This window comes from Gopherus evgoodei, chromosome 1 (genome assembly GCF_007399415.2).
Source record: "Gopherus evgoodei ecotype Sinaloan lineage chromosome 1, rGopEvg1_v1.p, whole genome shotgun sequence".
Lineage (NCBI taxonomy): Eukaryota > Metazoa > Chordata > Testudines > Testudinidae > Gopherus > Gopherus evgoodei.
The window spans coordinates 215,890,560-215,906,129 of NC_044322.1; the positions used below are offsets into that span (position 1 = coordinate 215,890,560).

At 46.2% G+C, this 15,570-nt stretch overlaps 1 protein-coding gene across 12 annotated transcripts in view; it reads right to left on the bottom strand.

Moving 5' to 3' along the window:
- The window catches only part of ZNF384 (zinc finger protein 384), a 33,717-nt gene extending 20,084 nt beyond the window's left edge, over window positions 1-13,633 (bottom strand). The window contains exons 1-5 of one of the 12 annotated variants that reach the window (XM_030535728.1): window positions 13,611-13,633; window positions 11,928-12,117; window positions 8,756-8,826; window positions 8,370-8,610; window positions 7,664-7,976 (exon numbers count right to left, since the gene is read on the bottom strand). In XM_030535728.1, coding sequence (XP_030391588.1) covers window positions 7,664-7,976; window positions 8,370-8,610; window positions 8,756-8,821 — 620 coding nt within the window. In that variant the 5' untranslated portion in view covers window positions 8,822-8,826; window positions 11,928-12,117; window positions 13,611-13,633. Of the gene's footprint in view, window positions 1-7,663; window positions 7,977-8,369; window positions 8,611-8,755; window positions 8,827-11,927; window positions 12,118-12,551; window positions 13,043-13,078; window positions 13,473-13,496; window positions 13,519-13,538 lie in introns of those variants that run through there. The other 11 variants (XM_030535695.1, XM_030535718.1, XM_030535709.1 and 8 more) reach the window with 11 other exon arrangements.
- Window positions 13,634-15,570: the final 1,937 nt, after the last annotated feature.

A 15,570-nucleotide genomic window follows, 5' to 3' on the forward strand; every position in this document is an offset into this window, starting at 1 on the left:
GAAGTGGAGAGATTATTTTACCCCTGTATTTGGCATTGATGTAACCACTGGTTGAATACTTTGTGCAGTTCTGGTGTCTACAATTCAAGGATGGTGATAAATTTGGGAGGGTTCAAAGAAGAGCCGCAAGAATGATTAAAGGATTAGAAAACCTGCCTGCTGGTGATAGATTCAAGAAGCTCCACCTAATTAGCTCAACAAAGAGAAGGCTATGGGGTGACTTGGTTACAGTCTATAAGTACCTACATGGGGACCAAATATTTAATAATGAACTCTTCGGTTTAGCAGAGAAAACTATACATGAGCCAATGGCTGGAAGTTGAAGGTAGATAAATGCAGACATGAAATAAGATGAAAGAGTCTGGAACAAGTTACCAAGGGTCATGGTGGATTCTCCATCACTGACAATTTTTAAATCCACATTGGATGTTTTTTGTAGAAGACCTGCTCTAGGAATTATTTTGGAGAACTTCTATTGCCTGTGTTATACAAGAGATCAGACTAGATGATTATAATGGTTCCTTCCGGCTTTAGGATGTATTAATGTTAATTTGCCCTCTTGCGCATATGCATTATGATAAAGCCTTTAATTCCATTGTCACATATTTCCAAAGGACCGCTACCTCATTCAACATACAGGGTGAACAGTGTTCACCATTTTGTTTTGTCCTCATTGTTTAATGTGTGGCCCTTTAAAATCTACCTCTTAAAACAGAATTATTAATTTCCTCATAGGCTTTTCCATGGCGCTCATCACGATAGTATCTAAGTGCTTCACAAACATTAATGAACATATTTTCACAACCCCTCTCTCAGGTGACGTATTATCCCCATTCTCTGGAGCTGAGGCACAGAGGTAAAGGTAAAAAATGTCCACTAATTAAGGGGCACCAATTTGAAATGCCATGGGCCTGATTTCTATAGAGTACTTAGCATTATATATATTCAATGCATAGCTTCCATTGATCTCTGTTGCAGCTAGGAATGCTCACTACTTCTGCAAATCAGAGCCCAGAGTCTCACATTTGACATTCAGAAAACGAGGAACACACAATTAGTCACCATCTGGGAAAGGTTTGGTGTGACTTGATGGAACGCTGTGGCAGGGGAAGGATAGAATCCAATTTTCTAGGACAATATTCAGTTGCCTTAACCATCAGACCATCTTCTTTCTTCCCGCAGCCCCCTGCCTCATTCACTACAGACCTTCCAACTTCCGCAACAAACGAGACGGGGTCCTGCAAATGAGGAACTTCTCTATAATAAGGTTGCCAGAATTAAGCCTGTGCATTTCTTACTTTGCAACTCTAATTTTCTTTTAACTGTCTGTATGTGTGTGTGTACAAAAATTTCCTTTGTTTCTTAAAAAGCAAACTGAAAAAACCTCAAGAATTCCATTCTGCGGCATACTGTTGCCATCCATATGGGTCATTAGAGCCACTGCACAGACCTCTAATACTTGAACTAACCAAGTAACTGACAGCAAGAGCAGGTTGTCATCCCCTGTAAGGACTAGCACTAAAGGGGGAATGAGACATTTTGCCAATGAGTTTCACATATATTTACTGACAGCAGAGGAATGGCGAGACTCAGGAATTTTGGGTTCCATTCCAAGAGAAGATCTCCTGCCGACATAGCGCTGTCTACACAGGGGGTTAGGTTAGTATAACTATGTCGCTCAGGGGTGTGGATTTTTCACACCTGAGAGATGCAGTTATATCAATACAAGTCTGCAGTGTAGACAAGATCTGAGGAACTATCCCAGATTCAGGTGTCAATAGAGGAGGTTTTGGAACAAATTGATAAACTAAACAGTAATAAGTCACCAGGACCAAATCGTATTCACACAAGAGTTCTGAAGGAACTCAAATATGAAACCGCATAACTTCTCACTGTGGTATGTCATTTAAATCACCTTTTGTATTACTTGACTGGAGGAGAGTTAATGTGACATTAATTTTAAAAAAGGCTAAAGAGGGAATCCTTGCAATTACAGGCTGGTAAGCCTAACCTCAGTACTAGGCAAACTGATTGAAAATATAGTAAAGAACAGAATTTTCAGACACATAGCTGAACATGATTTGTTGGACAAGAGTCAACATGATTTTTGTAAAGGGAAATCATGCCTCACAAATCTATTAGAATTCTTTGAGAGGGTCAACAAACATGTGGACAAGGATGATCCAGTGGATATAATGTACCTGGACTTTCAGAAAGCCTTTGACAAGGTCTCTCACCAAAGGCTCTTAAGCAAAGTAAGAAGGCGTGGGATAAAAGGAAAGGTCCTCTCCTGGATCAGTAACTGGTTAAAAGACAGGAAACAAATGGTAGGAATAAATGGTCAGTTTTCAGAATGGAGAGAGGTAAACAGGGGTACCCCCCCCAATGATCTGTACTGGGACTAGTACTATTCAACATACTCATAAATGATCTGGGAAAAGGGGTAAACAGTGAGGTGGCAAAATCTGTAAATGATACAAAATTATTCAAGATAGTTAAATCCAAAGCAGACTAGAAGAGTTACAAAGGGATCTCACAAAACTGGGTGACTGGACAACAAAATGGCCGATGAAATTCAGTGTTGATAAATGCAAACTGGAAAACATAATTCCTTCTATACATACAAACTTATCACTCAAAAAAAAAAAGATCTTGGAGACACTGTGGATAGTTCTCTGAGAACATCTGCTCAGTGTGCAGCGGTCGCCAATAAAAGCTAACAAAATGTTAGAGATAGATAAGACAGAAAATATAATACTGACACTATATAAATCTATGGTACACCCACACTTTGAAAATGGCATGCAGTTCTGGTTGCCCCATCTCAAATAAGATATACTGGAATTGCAAAAAGGACAGAGAAGGGCAACAAAAATGATTAGGGGTATAGAATACCTTTCATTCCCTCTGAAGCATCTGACATTGGCCACTGTTGGAAGACAGGATACTGGTCTAGATGGACCATTGGTCTGACTCAATATGGTCATTCTTATGTTCTTATGCGAGTGTCCGCACCAAATTAGGACTTAACTCGTTTCAATGATTCTGTGGATTGCATTCAAGTAAATATCAGTTGAGAAACTAACTGGTTTTTAAACAAAGCTTATCATTTCCTTGTATTTTTAGCTGACAGGGAGTTCCAGGCCCCAGGATTTCCTGCCTCTCCAGCCTTTCTGATGCTCTGCAATTGTCCTCATCCAAACACTGAAAGAGAGGCGAACTGGCAGAGAAAGTCTTTTGTCAAGCAGAGCTCCATTTCTGAGGAATGTGCATGGGTAGCCAGATGAGGAGTTCTGCGACAACCGACAACAGAAGTTCATTGGGTGGCGGGCTCTAGCCCCTCTGATCAAACAAGTAAAAGCCTTGGGGTGGGGACAGAGGACATGGAACTTGGGGTTTGAGGTGGCACAGAGAAGCTGGCAAGCATGAAGTCCTGTATGACTACTGTACCTGAGCTGTGGCTCTTCTGCCCTGTCCTTTCCTTTTTCCAGGACCCTGGGCTTCCCAGCCACTCTCAACTTTCCCTCCATCCCCCAATGTCAATCTGCCCCTGTGCCCCCATTTCTCTGTGCTCCTCACTCTGTCCCCGCATCTCAGTCTTCCTAGCACATCTCCTGTTCTCCAGTTGCCCATATCCCCCAGCCCTAAGAAAGCTGTTGATCAAAGAGCAATGGAAGGTAGGGGAACTGAGGAATCAGTGAAATGGCAGGGAGAGGTGCAGGACCCCAAGGCAGGGAGCAGTGGGAAGGCTCTTTTGTCCCCCCTCTTTAAAAAAACAACAACCCCACAACCAGTAAAGCTATTCCATGTAGCAAACTGACTAATCATCCTGGTCTGCACAATCCAGGCATCAGAACCAAACACCACATGCAAAGACCTTTCATTTTATTTTAGGGGAAAAATGAGCCACATAGAAGAGAGGCTTGCCAAGGCAGAGAACTAAACTGGACCAGACAGCAGTAAATGCCTCACCACCCCTGGAAGAACTGTGCCATATCACACACAAGGAAACTCAGAAGCCCTGAGAAACATTTCAGCCACCATCCATGAACAGATCTATATCCCGGTGTAACGAACGCCCGCCCATGAGTGAACATAAAATGTCCTTCCTAACATAAATCATTATTGCCTCCTTCAGAAAAGTGAACCCCTCAATATCCCTGAAAAATACTGTAATCTCGGTCTGATCAGAAAAGCCAACCCTGGGTGCAGAAATTCATCTACTGTCCAGTTTCAAACCACTCATTCCTAAACAGGACCGGCGCTAGGGGTCCTGAGCGCCCTAGGCAGATGGCAATTTCGCCGCCCCGCGCGCTGGTCCCGCGGCTCCGCTGGAGCTGCCGCAGTGGTGCCTGTGGACGGTCCGGTGCTCCGTGGCTCTGGTGAAGCTGCCGCAGTCATGCCTGCGGGAGGTCCACCGGAGCCGCGCGAGCAGCCGACCGTCCGCAGGCATGACTGTGGCAGCTCCACCGGAGACGCGGAACACCGGACCCTCCGCAGGCACCACTGCGGCAGGTCAACCGGAGCCGCCTGCCACCCCCTCCGGCAAAACGGTGCCCACTATTTATTTTGGAGCCCTAGGCAATTGCCTAGGCTGCCTAAATGGTAGCGCCGGCCCTGTTCCTAAACCAAGTTGTGATACCAAGTCACCCAGATCCTGGATGTTTTGCTATGCAGACTAGGAAACAGCATGAGAAACCCCTAGAGGCACCAAATAATTGCCTCCTCATATCAATGGAAAGAAGGCACAGCTACCTCTTGGCTCCCTGCTAACTTCAACAATTGACCACAAGGCGCTGCTGACTGCGTACATAACACAACTAGAACACAAGGTACAGCTTTATAATGGCTCTTATAATTCCACTCCAACAGGCCCCCAAGTAGTCACGGACAACAGCTCCTCTTTCCCCAGTACCCACAGGAATCTATGCTGTCCTCCCTCTCCTTGAACACCTACGGCAGACCATTTGAAGATGTGGTGAGAAGCAACATGCTCACTGAACTCCAAAACCAGCTATCCAGCTCATCTCTCACGAAGACAGCCATCACAATCACAAGGATGTCACAATGCTGAGAAATCAACACCTCGCTGAAGCAACAGTTGGCTGACACTACACGCAGGCAAGACTGAAGTGACGCTATTCAGAAGGGAAGACATTTCAAAGAACTGGTTTAGACACTATCCTCTGGCTCGGCATGCATTCCCCAGCAATACAACGCAAACCCATAGGGTTCTGTTGGACTCATTGCTAACCCTAGATGAGCAGTTAGTGCTAATACTAAGATGATCCCTTCTACCCCCAGCTTGCTGAAAACGCCACCCTTTTCTCCCACAGGAAGTTTTAGCCACTCTGGAGCCTCACATTCATCATCTCCAGACTGAGTTACTATAACCTGCTGGGTGAAGGCTGCCCATTCCTCCGTGGGCTGATGTGCTGTGAGTACATCACCTCTAAGCTATGGCTCCTCCACAAGCTCCAGCTTATTTCTGTTGTCACTTCAGGGCCTCAGTCTCTATCTTCTTCAGTGAGTTAGACGCTAGGTATTATCAACAACCTGCACAGCAAAGCATCTCAAAAAGGCTAGGAAGAAACACATGGAAGCCAAACATTAAGCCACGTCAGAGCAGGGGGTTGGAGTTATAGAACGAGCTCCTAGACAGCAGACTGATCTAGTTTAATCCTCTTCAGGGCACCCAGCCAGACTCTCAACAATGAAACATTTCTACCAGAATTGGTGTTTTTATGAAAACACCACACACATGTACATCCACACCCCAAGCAAAGCTTCCTCCAACCAGGAAAGGAGGAGAGTAGAGACTTCATGAAGACCATTAGGAACCTCATCAGGCAGAGGTAAAATACCTAACAAGCACTTTGATACTGTAGCAATGAGCACTATAGAAATCCCACTAGAGCAAGGAACAGAACCCAGGAGTCCTCAATGAATGAGCCACTTGGAAAGTTCCAGCTTGAAAAGTCTGGCCATATTTGCACTATGTGATTTTTACAGAGGGAAAAGTTACATTTTTTCCATCTCTGCCACAGGTCAAATAGAAGATAAGATTTTGCTCAAAATTTCAAAAAAATCTACCTTTGGGCTGAGAGTAAGCATGGAAGACGGCAGCAAAGAGACTGCAAAGGGGGCAGAGCTTCTACCTGATCACCAGTGAACCTCACCTCAGTTTCCCTCTCCCCTTGCACAAGTGCTCGAGTTTCCTTTGTTCTAAACATTGGCCTGTGAGGGAAAAGCCCAAACTTTGCATGTTGTTTCTTGCAGAGTCATTCCACCTGCTTAGAGGCATTTTTCAGACTTACAAGCAAACAGGGCTATAATTGAAGTCCCGGTGTAGCTTTAATTCTAGTGTTCACTGCCAAGCGCATCCTTTACAAATACACCTTCAACAACCTAACTAGCGATCCAGAACGTATGACGCTCGAGTCGCATAGCGTTGTGGTTGATGCCCAAAATAAATGGTAGGGCTGCAAGTATCAGACTCCCCCACACTTCCTGCAGGTTCATCTTATTTTCAAAGTGAAAAACTAGGACACTGGTCAAAGGGCTGGCTTCACATGAAGTTTTTGTATCAATTTCACATATCAGTATAGTTAAAGTGATACAAGCCCCATGTTGGACACAATTATATAGAAAAAGGTGCTTGTACTGAAATAGCTTAGTTACAGAAATTGAGTTATATTGATATAAAAACTAACCAGAAAAGCCCAAAGGACAGGTTTTGTTAAGAGATTAAAGAAGGTTAGTAAGGAAGTAGGGAAAAGAGCCCCACCACTTCCCTCTTCCACTACAAATACAGAACTGGGACACTGCTGTAAAGACCAGGGTGGGAGAAAATATTTAGCCTTATGATCTCTTCAGTTCTCCCTACTTACCACCATTCACCCATCAACCCAACCCACTCAGCTCAGAAACACCCACGGCCTCCTCAACAACATTCAATGTTCACCTTTTCAAAAACACCTACACTCTATCCTCCCCCAGACTAAGACCCTCTCCTCTTCCTACTTATCCTCTCCACAACTCAGAACCAGTCCCCTCTCCCATCAATTTCTCTTGGCTCATACCTCTCCCCCGGCCCTTATCTGACACCCACCACTAGTCTCAGAAACACTCCAACACCTAGCTCAGAAATCCCTCAACCTTTTGCTGGAGTGGAAGAGTAGGAGCAGAGCCATCAGGGAACATGTTACCTGAAATTACCCCACAGAAGTCTATTCCTTGCTCATTGCGCCTCTGTCCTCTGCTGTCTGGGGTCTATGTACTGCAGAGGCAGGAGTCCCACCCCAGTGGCAAGCAGGTGTACTGCAGTTCCTAGTTGCAGCAAGTGGTACTACACCCTGCAATACAGCTGACACACTACATGCATTATCGGGTGAGGTTTAGACTAATTAGACTCATTAACCAGCTGCTCCAGAAGCATTACTTCCTGACAGTGCAGGAATCCTTAAAATCAGAATGATCTGCATTTTTTAATTTGCCTGATTTGTTAAAAGAGAAAAGGAGATGAAATCTCAACTCTTTCTGCAGCTGAAAGTGTCTGCACATTGGGACTTCATAAGGAGAAAGCACAAATCTCCTCTTCCCCATGTAACCACTTCCCCTAGTCCACGCAGTGCAACAGCCATGGTTGAGCCCCACTTCCCACCTGTACGTCTTGCCATCCTTGTGCTGGTCCTCATCATCCTCGTTTGACAGCACAAACGGATCGCTCATCACTGGCAGCCCCGACTCCTGCAGTCGCTTCTTCTTCCGGCCCCGGGGAGGTTTAGGGGCAACTCCCCCACCTTCAGAGAGGGAGGTTATCACCTTCTTCGACAGGTCAGGCACCACCTGGAGGGCAGCCTGGGAGCCAGGGGGTAGTGCAGAGACAATCATTGGGGCAGAGATGGGGAAGGTTTGGGCAGAAGAGGCTGTGGTCACCAGGGAACCTGAGTGGGAAGTAATCACCAGGCCAGGACCTGCAAGGAAAGAAAGGGGAAAGAGCTCGGTAACAGCCCCTCCAGACGTCAGGGGCAGGGTCCAATCACCTTTCAGATCCCCCACCCCAAAAAAGTGGGGCCTCAAAATTCATTTTTACCCCGATCCACAAGGAACAGTAGCTATCCTCCCTATTCCATCCCACTGTCCAATATTGGACATCAAATGCTCAGCAACACCTGGAGAGGAGAAACACCGGAAGTACACTGGGCACAATTAAGAGGTATGGCCAGGACCCACCATGCCATCTGTTATCCGAGACCTGAGTCAATTTACAGCCTCAAAAGGAAAACATTCAGACCCCTATGCACTTCATTCCCTCCAGATGCTGAGACTACCCTTCCATTCCTCCACAACCCCATGGTGTTCCCTACCTGCTGTCATGAGCCCGGCAGACTGCACTGGTACCACAGTGATGTTCTGGGTCACGGGGGCTTGGCTGTGTGGGGTCAGCTGCTCCGACTTGGTGTCTGAATCCATGGAGATGCCGGTGGGTAGGGCCACAGAGGTGGGTACCGTCAGCAGGGTGGGGTAGTGGGGGGGAGCCAGACTGCAGCCCTTTTCTGGGGGCAATAGCTGCTCCTTCATCTTGTTAATGAACATGGTATTCTCAATCTACATGAGTGTGAAAGAGTTTTTTTAGAATATTCCAGAATTGACACCTCCCAGCAGTAGGTGCTGTAACAAATAGATCAGGAGCACACTGGTCCCAGCAAGGAGCAGAACCAAACAGACCATGGTGGAAGACAGAAGCCCTTACCTGTCCCGAGACTGTGGGCGCTGCTGGCCAGAAGTACGGTGAGGAGTTGAAATGAGATTCTTCCATCCTAGCTGGGCAGAGGGGGAAAGACAAGGAAAGAGAGACAGACACACATGTAAAAGGAAAACATTAAACCCAGAGAGACTGTGATAAGGAACTGGCTCAGCCTAATGCAGTAACCCTTGTGGGATCTCCCTTTTTAAACTAAGCAACATGGCCCCTTCTTCTGATCTTTCTGCCAAGACCCTGTCTCCCAGCAAGGAAAAGAGGCTGCTTCTCACCACTCACCCAGGACTAGGTTCCTCTCAATTACTTCCTGACTCAAGCTTCGAACTTACAGTCTCCCACCTCAAAGATGACTAATTTCCCCTGTGGGGAAGGGGTGGGTGGGTTTTTGTTTCTGCAGCCATGACCCTCACAGGTGGAAACAAATTCTCACAACATTGCATATAATCCAACCCCCAAATAGTTTGAACTCCAGATCCTGCCTGCCCCTTCATCCTAACATAACATCAGGCACTAACTACCCCTCACCCACAGGTAGCAGGAGAATGTTAGCATAGTGTTACACAGGGGGGAAAAGACAGAGAGGGAAACCGACTTGCCCAAGATAATATAGTGAGCCAACAGATAGATGATCAGGAAATAAAATTCAGGACTCCCAATTTCCTGTTTCCTACTGCTCTAATCCACTGGACCCCACTCCCATGGGAAAGTGCAAAACAGAACCTAAGGATCCTGAGTCCAAGAAATCTCCACTGCCCTCCCCTGGGAAGAGAACCCAGGAGTCCTGATTTCCACATTCTCCTCCTTCCGAAAGGGGTAAAGGAGTGACTCACTATGCTACCCCCTTTTAGTACCATCCTTCAGCCATGTTTTGGGCACACGATCATATATCACCACCCCTTAAGTCACTGCTGCCCAACCCCACTTCTCAAGTCAACCTGAGGCTATGTCTACACTGCAGAGACTATACCATCCTAGATACCTCAGCACAGCTATGCCAGCATAACCCCGTAGTGTAGCTGCAGCTTACATCAACAGAAAGGTGTTTTCCATTGGTGTAGGAACACAACCTCCCCTAACAATGGTAGCTATGCCAACAAAAGCATTCATCCACCGCCAGAACTGCATCTTCACTGAGGGTTAGGTCAGCTTAGCTCTGTCCGTCAAAGGCATGGATTTTTCACACCCTTGACCAATGTAGCTAAACCGATCTAATGTTTAAGCATAGACCCGGCCAGACACCAAATGGCAGCCCTCTCCAGACTGGAGGAGCTTCACCTCTGTGAGTACAGCAATTGGGAGAGACATAAAAAATCCACTGCCTGGGATAATATGCTCAGCTGGCAAAGCTTTCAGCACTAATGAAATGACTATTTAAAAACTAAGGACATTCATATAAAAAACCTTGTTATGAAAGAGTGAAGGCTGAGACTATTCACTCAAATATAAGTTGATAATTAAATATACGTTGATCACTTGATAATTAAATTCCATTCAATAAAAACTACATTTGGATAACATTAAGTTTGAAAAGTGAATTAGAAAGTCATAATTAGAAAGTGTCTAGGGTAAAGTTACTAGTGCAGCCTCAACTTGCTACATTTCTACATCAGTTATGAAATATAATCTTTAATTACATGACCATATATTATTTTTCTGTAGGCCCCATCTCATTAAACAGACAGGTTGCTGAGCAGTGTGCAGTGAATAATGGAGAAATAAGACACTTTTTAAAAGTGTAATAAAACCAAAATGAAGATGAACGCTGTACACACCACAATTCCTACAGATCAGCCAAAAATCAAAGAATTTTAAATAAACCCAATTACTTACAATTTTTTTAAATCAACTACTTCCTTTCTGTACAGTGAACCCACCCTTGCCTCATTCATTACCTACTGTCCAACAAGTACGCCTCTACCTCGATATAACGTGACCTGATAAAACACGAATTCAGATATAAAGCGGTAAAGTAGCGCTCTGGAAGGGTACGGCGGCACACTCCGGTGGATCAAAGCAAGTTTGATATAACGCGGTTTCACCTATAACACAATAAGATTTTTTGGCTCCCGAGGACAGTGTTATATTGAGGTAGAAGTGTATACTTCAAGGCCAAATTTTGTTCTTAGCTACTCCAATATAAATTCACTATAAATTAATTGATTTTGATTGAATTACTTTGGATTTATACTATTGTTATTCAATCATAACCTGGTCCAGAACATGAGGGAGTTACAGAAGCCATCTCATCTTCATTTCCTTAACACCACTCAGCCCATGACTGAAGCAGGGGCCTGTGTACATTAGAGTCTAATTACATGACAGAACATAATCATAATGCAAGTATACGAGGGGGAAGAGTTAATGCATTTGTGTGACTTCTGAGTGCTTCCTATGGCATTTCTATAGTTTACCAAGGCATTTTAAAACCCCCCACAAGATTTAAGTACTTTCACTATTTGCCCAGATAGAATCTTAAAACCAAAACGAAATTGGGTTTGTACAATACAATAATTGAGGTTTTTATGCACTATGCAAACAAAGCTGATGGTGGTGCCAGATTCCCACCGTTTCACCTGTAAAGTTTTAGGTGTAGAAGACAAGGGCTCATAAAATGAAGTAAAATCCTGATTTTGCCTCCCTCCCCAGCAAACATAACATACAGCTTTCTTTCATTTAGAAAATTGGAAGATAGTTAAAAGCAATTCAGTTTTCAAACTCAAATCCAAACCAATGTTGATGGTGACAATCAATAACTTCCCACTCGCAATTAGCCCACTATTAGAGTCATTATATAGTCACAATTTTATTTATAAAGGCAAAAGTATATTTTTCACTGTACCGGTTCTCAGAATATGGCTAACCCCCCAAACCCTTCACATTTGGGGAGAGAGCAGGCTTGGAAAAATTCAGTTTAAAAGATGAAAGCTTGACAAAGTTATTATGAACTGCAGGGTGTGAGAGAGGGGGAGTAGTCACAACAGAAGATTTCATGCAATTTCAGCGCCATGCCAACCCTTCAAAGTGAGGAAATTTGAAGATAAAGTTCCTCCACCAGACTTCTGTCCTCCTACCCACAGCTAGCCACCCATTGTAGTCTAATAACTCTTTTGGAAATATGAATCCCTATTCACCATCCCACCCCCTTAACACAGCTCACACTTACTTTACCAGAACTCTGCATGTAACCTTTCCAATTGCTCTACCACTATCACATACAGGATGGAGCGTCAACCCTGTACCACAGCATGTTCCCACTGAAGCGCCTTCATCATCTCAGCTTCCACAAACAGGCCACAGATGGGACCTTCTTCCCATTCACCAGTCTAGTATCAGACAGATGTCAACGTACTCTCCTGATATAAACCAGAAACAATACCTTCCATGTACAGGCCAAATTTACATGCACTAAACAAACAATTGAACAAACAAGACAGTTCGACTACTGCTCATCATGAAGGACAAGGTATCATCACTATGGCTCTCACAGATTCACACATTTCACAGGCTGGGCTTACATTTTCATGGAGTTACTGCACTGAATCACTGGCATATACATGAAAAGCATAGCAAGGACTTAGAGTGCAGAAGTGGTGCGTACAAGGGGGTACAATTAAGGCTAAATATGCAAGAACAGATAAAGTAGACTTTAAATATAATTTTCCTTACTTTCACACAATTAATTTATTTATTGTGATGTTCCACTTCAAACTTTATAATAATAAAAAAACAAACCCTGAGGATGACACATGGGAGTGGTGCCTAAAGCATCATTATATCTGTACAAGACCTGATTTCATGGTGGGTAAGTTTTAGGCCCAAGTGATGCTGGAAACAATTCATGATGAAGAACACACACTGAACACAGGGCATTTGATGAGATGCAAAAGCATCTTCACAGAGCTCTGAGGAAGAAGAATTAAGGAATTCTATGTAACAATTTGAAAAGCCATATTTGGTTCCATGCCATCAATAACCTAACTACAGTGGAGAAAAAAGAACTGGATTCTCCTTCCCCAACCACCACTAATACACTAGAGGTCAACAATCTTCATGCCATTCCCTCAGACATCCAATCCCACCTCCCTATACCTTCAAGCTAGACAGGAAGTCATGTCCTACAGGTGAAGCACCCTATTGCCAACCCCTTGAACAGGTCAGTCCCTGGAACGGAACTAACTCCCAGAAGAAAGACCCCAGATCCCAGAGCTGGGCACGAGGGCCACCCTACAGAACTAGGGTGGGGCGGGGCAGGGCGGGGGCAGCCAGTGCTGAATCATACCCGCAGCTCCCCGCATTTTCCTGGAAGTTTCTTACCCCCGTTCCCTCTCACTCTCCCTCCTCTCGCATTTCTCCTCCTTCCGGGGCTGTTTCTGCGAACAAACTACCAGCCTTACTGGACGCGTTGGCGACACCAGGGCTCGGGGGCCTGCATGGCGGCGCCGGTGGGGGAGGAGAGACGCGCCCCGCAGCCAGCGCAGGGGCCCGGCCACAGGGAAACGGGGACCCTCCCGTGCGCGCACATCCCACGGGAGCAGCCCCGCCCCGGGGGAGCCCCCAGCCCAACCCCCAGGCACAGAGGGCGCCGAGCCCCAGCTGCGCAGCGGCCGAGCCCGAGGGAGGGGCCGAACCGATCCGGAATCTCAATCCCCGCGCGGCGGAGCCCGGAGGCTGACGGCACTCTACACCGACACCCAATCGCGCCTCCCCGCTTCCGCTTCCGGGTCATTCTAACCCGGAAGTACCCTTGCCCAGGGTCTCTCAGAGTCTCGCCCACCGCCGATTACCGGACACCACCCCCCAGCTGCGACCCCGACCCCGGCTCCTGCGGCGACGGCAACCTCCTCACCGGAAAGGGGGAGCGGCAAGTCACTTCCGGTTCAGGAGGCGGGGCGTGTTTTGGTACGTCCGGGGCTCTAGAAAGGACGGAACTGACGTCATAAACAGAGACTTTTGCAATGCAGGAGGAAATGAATGAATGGACTTGCAAACCGGAAGTGCTAATCATGGGCACGGAAGACGGAGGCGGCGCTCGCGCCGCACGGGACCAGCACAGGGCCAACCGTGGAAGGGCGGGAATCACCTATGACAGATCAGAACCACCAGCAGCCTCTCAGGACGAGGTGAGATTTTCCTGCCGGAAGCAGTTGGCTCCAGGCCGGAAGTGAAGGCTGAAGTAACGATTTTTGACAGCGGATGATGCTCCGCTTTCAGAAGCGGAAATAACTCGAGTTCCTAGGCCGTGATGTCAGTTCCGCTAGGGGCGGCTTTATCGGAAAGTTGTATCTGCTGAATATTCATGAGGCTCATCAATAATTGACTGTCGGCTGATTGACAGCGTTTCCGGCTGCCGAGCGACAGGGCGCGGCCCCAAGCGGAGCCCGGCTCGGGGAGAGGCCCGCGGAGCAGCCTGGGCCGGGCTGTGTCCCGCAGGAGGGAAGGGCCCTGGGGCAGCCTGTGAGCCAAGCAGCTGGTGCAAACGTGCCCCCAGTCACGGCCCTGCTCCCTCCCTGTGCCCGCAGCGCCACCTCTAGGCCTGCGGGGACTCCTGCAGCGGTTTGGCTGAGCGTCTGGTAATTCTGGCGTGCTCCCCCCCCCCCCGCAATAAACACCCTGAGGTGGGCCCAAGCCCTGTGTACATGCCAGAGGCCTGGACTGAGGGTTGGGGACTATCCTCACTCCCTGCGCCTCTTCCCTGCCTGCACTTGATCCTCTTCTGTTGGTTGTCTGGGCACGCAGGGACCTTGGGGCCCGAGGGCTTTATGTGCTGGACAGGCAAGATGCTGCATGGAGCCAGTGTGGGGGCTATAGCTGTATCTCTGGGGCCCACTGTGTCATTGCACTCTGTAATGTTTTATGGAAATATGTGCATTAGCGTAAATATATAGACTGTTAATCTATAAGGTGCCACAGGACTCTTTGCTGCTTTTACAGATCCAGACTAACACGGCTACCCCTCTGATACGTAAATATAATGTAACTGGAATATGCTATATGCAAAAGGTCTCTTGTAAGGTATCATTACAAAGCTTATAATCTACTGAGTGTGTTCATTCTATTTGTATGCACGTATCATTCTTGTAACTGAAGCTAGAAATATAAAGTATAACTCTGAGGTCCTATTGTAATTATGCAAAGCTTGGGCCATTGATGATGGTTTAAAATCTCAATGGCTCCCATTGACTAGGACAATTGGTTGTAAATGGCTCTGTTTACTTGCAAGCCTTCCTGTGTTCCTGTAAGCCACGGTGGAATCCATCTTAAACCTGGTGCTCTTCCATTTAGAAGGAGGGATGGGGATCCAGATAGGCAAAAGATGCCCACTTTATGCCAGAGCTATAAAAGGGGGTGGAAGAGAACAAAGGAGAATCCCAGTCATGGGGGGGGGGGGAACTGCTTTTCACCTGAGATGCCTGCTGGAACTAACAAGGATTGTACAAGGGGAAAGGATTGGGCCCAGACTAGGAAGGAGTCTGTGAAAGAAGCTCATTGGAACATCTCTGAGGGTGAGATTTACCTGTAAACAGTCTTTTAATGTATTAGGCTTAGACTGGCATATTTTGTGTTGTTCTTGCTTGGTAACTTACTTTGTTCTGTCTGTTATTACTTGAAACCACTTAAATCCTACTTTTTATACTTAATAAATAGAAGTGATTTTATTAACGCAGAGTAAGTGATTAATACCTGGGGAAGCAAACAGAGTGATATGCACAGCTATCAGTATTATAGAGGGCAGACAATTTATGAGTTTATTCTGTATAAACTTTATACAGAGTAAAACAGATTTATTTGGGGTTTGGATCCCACTG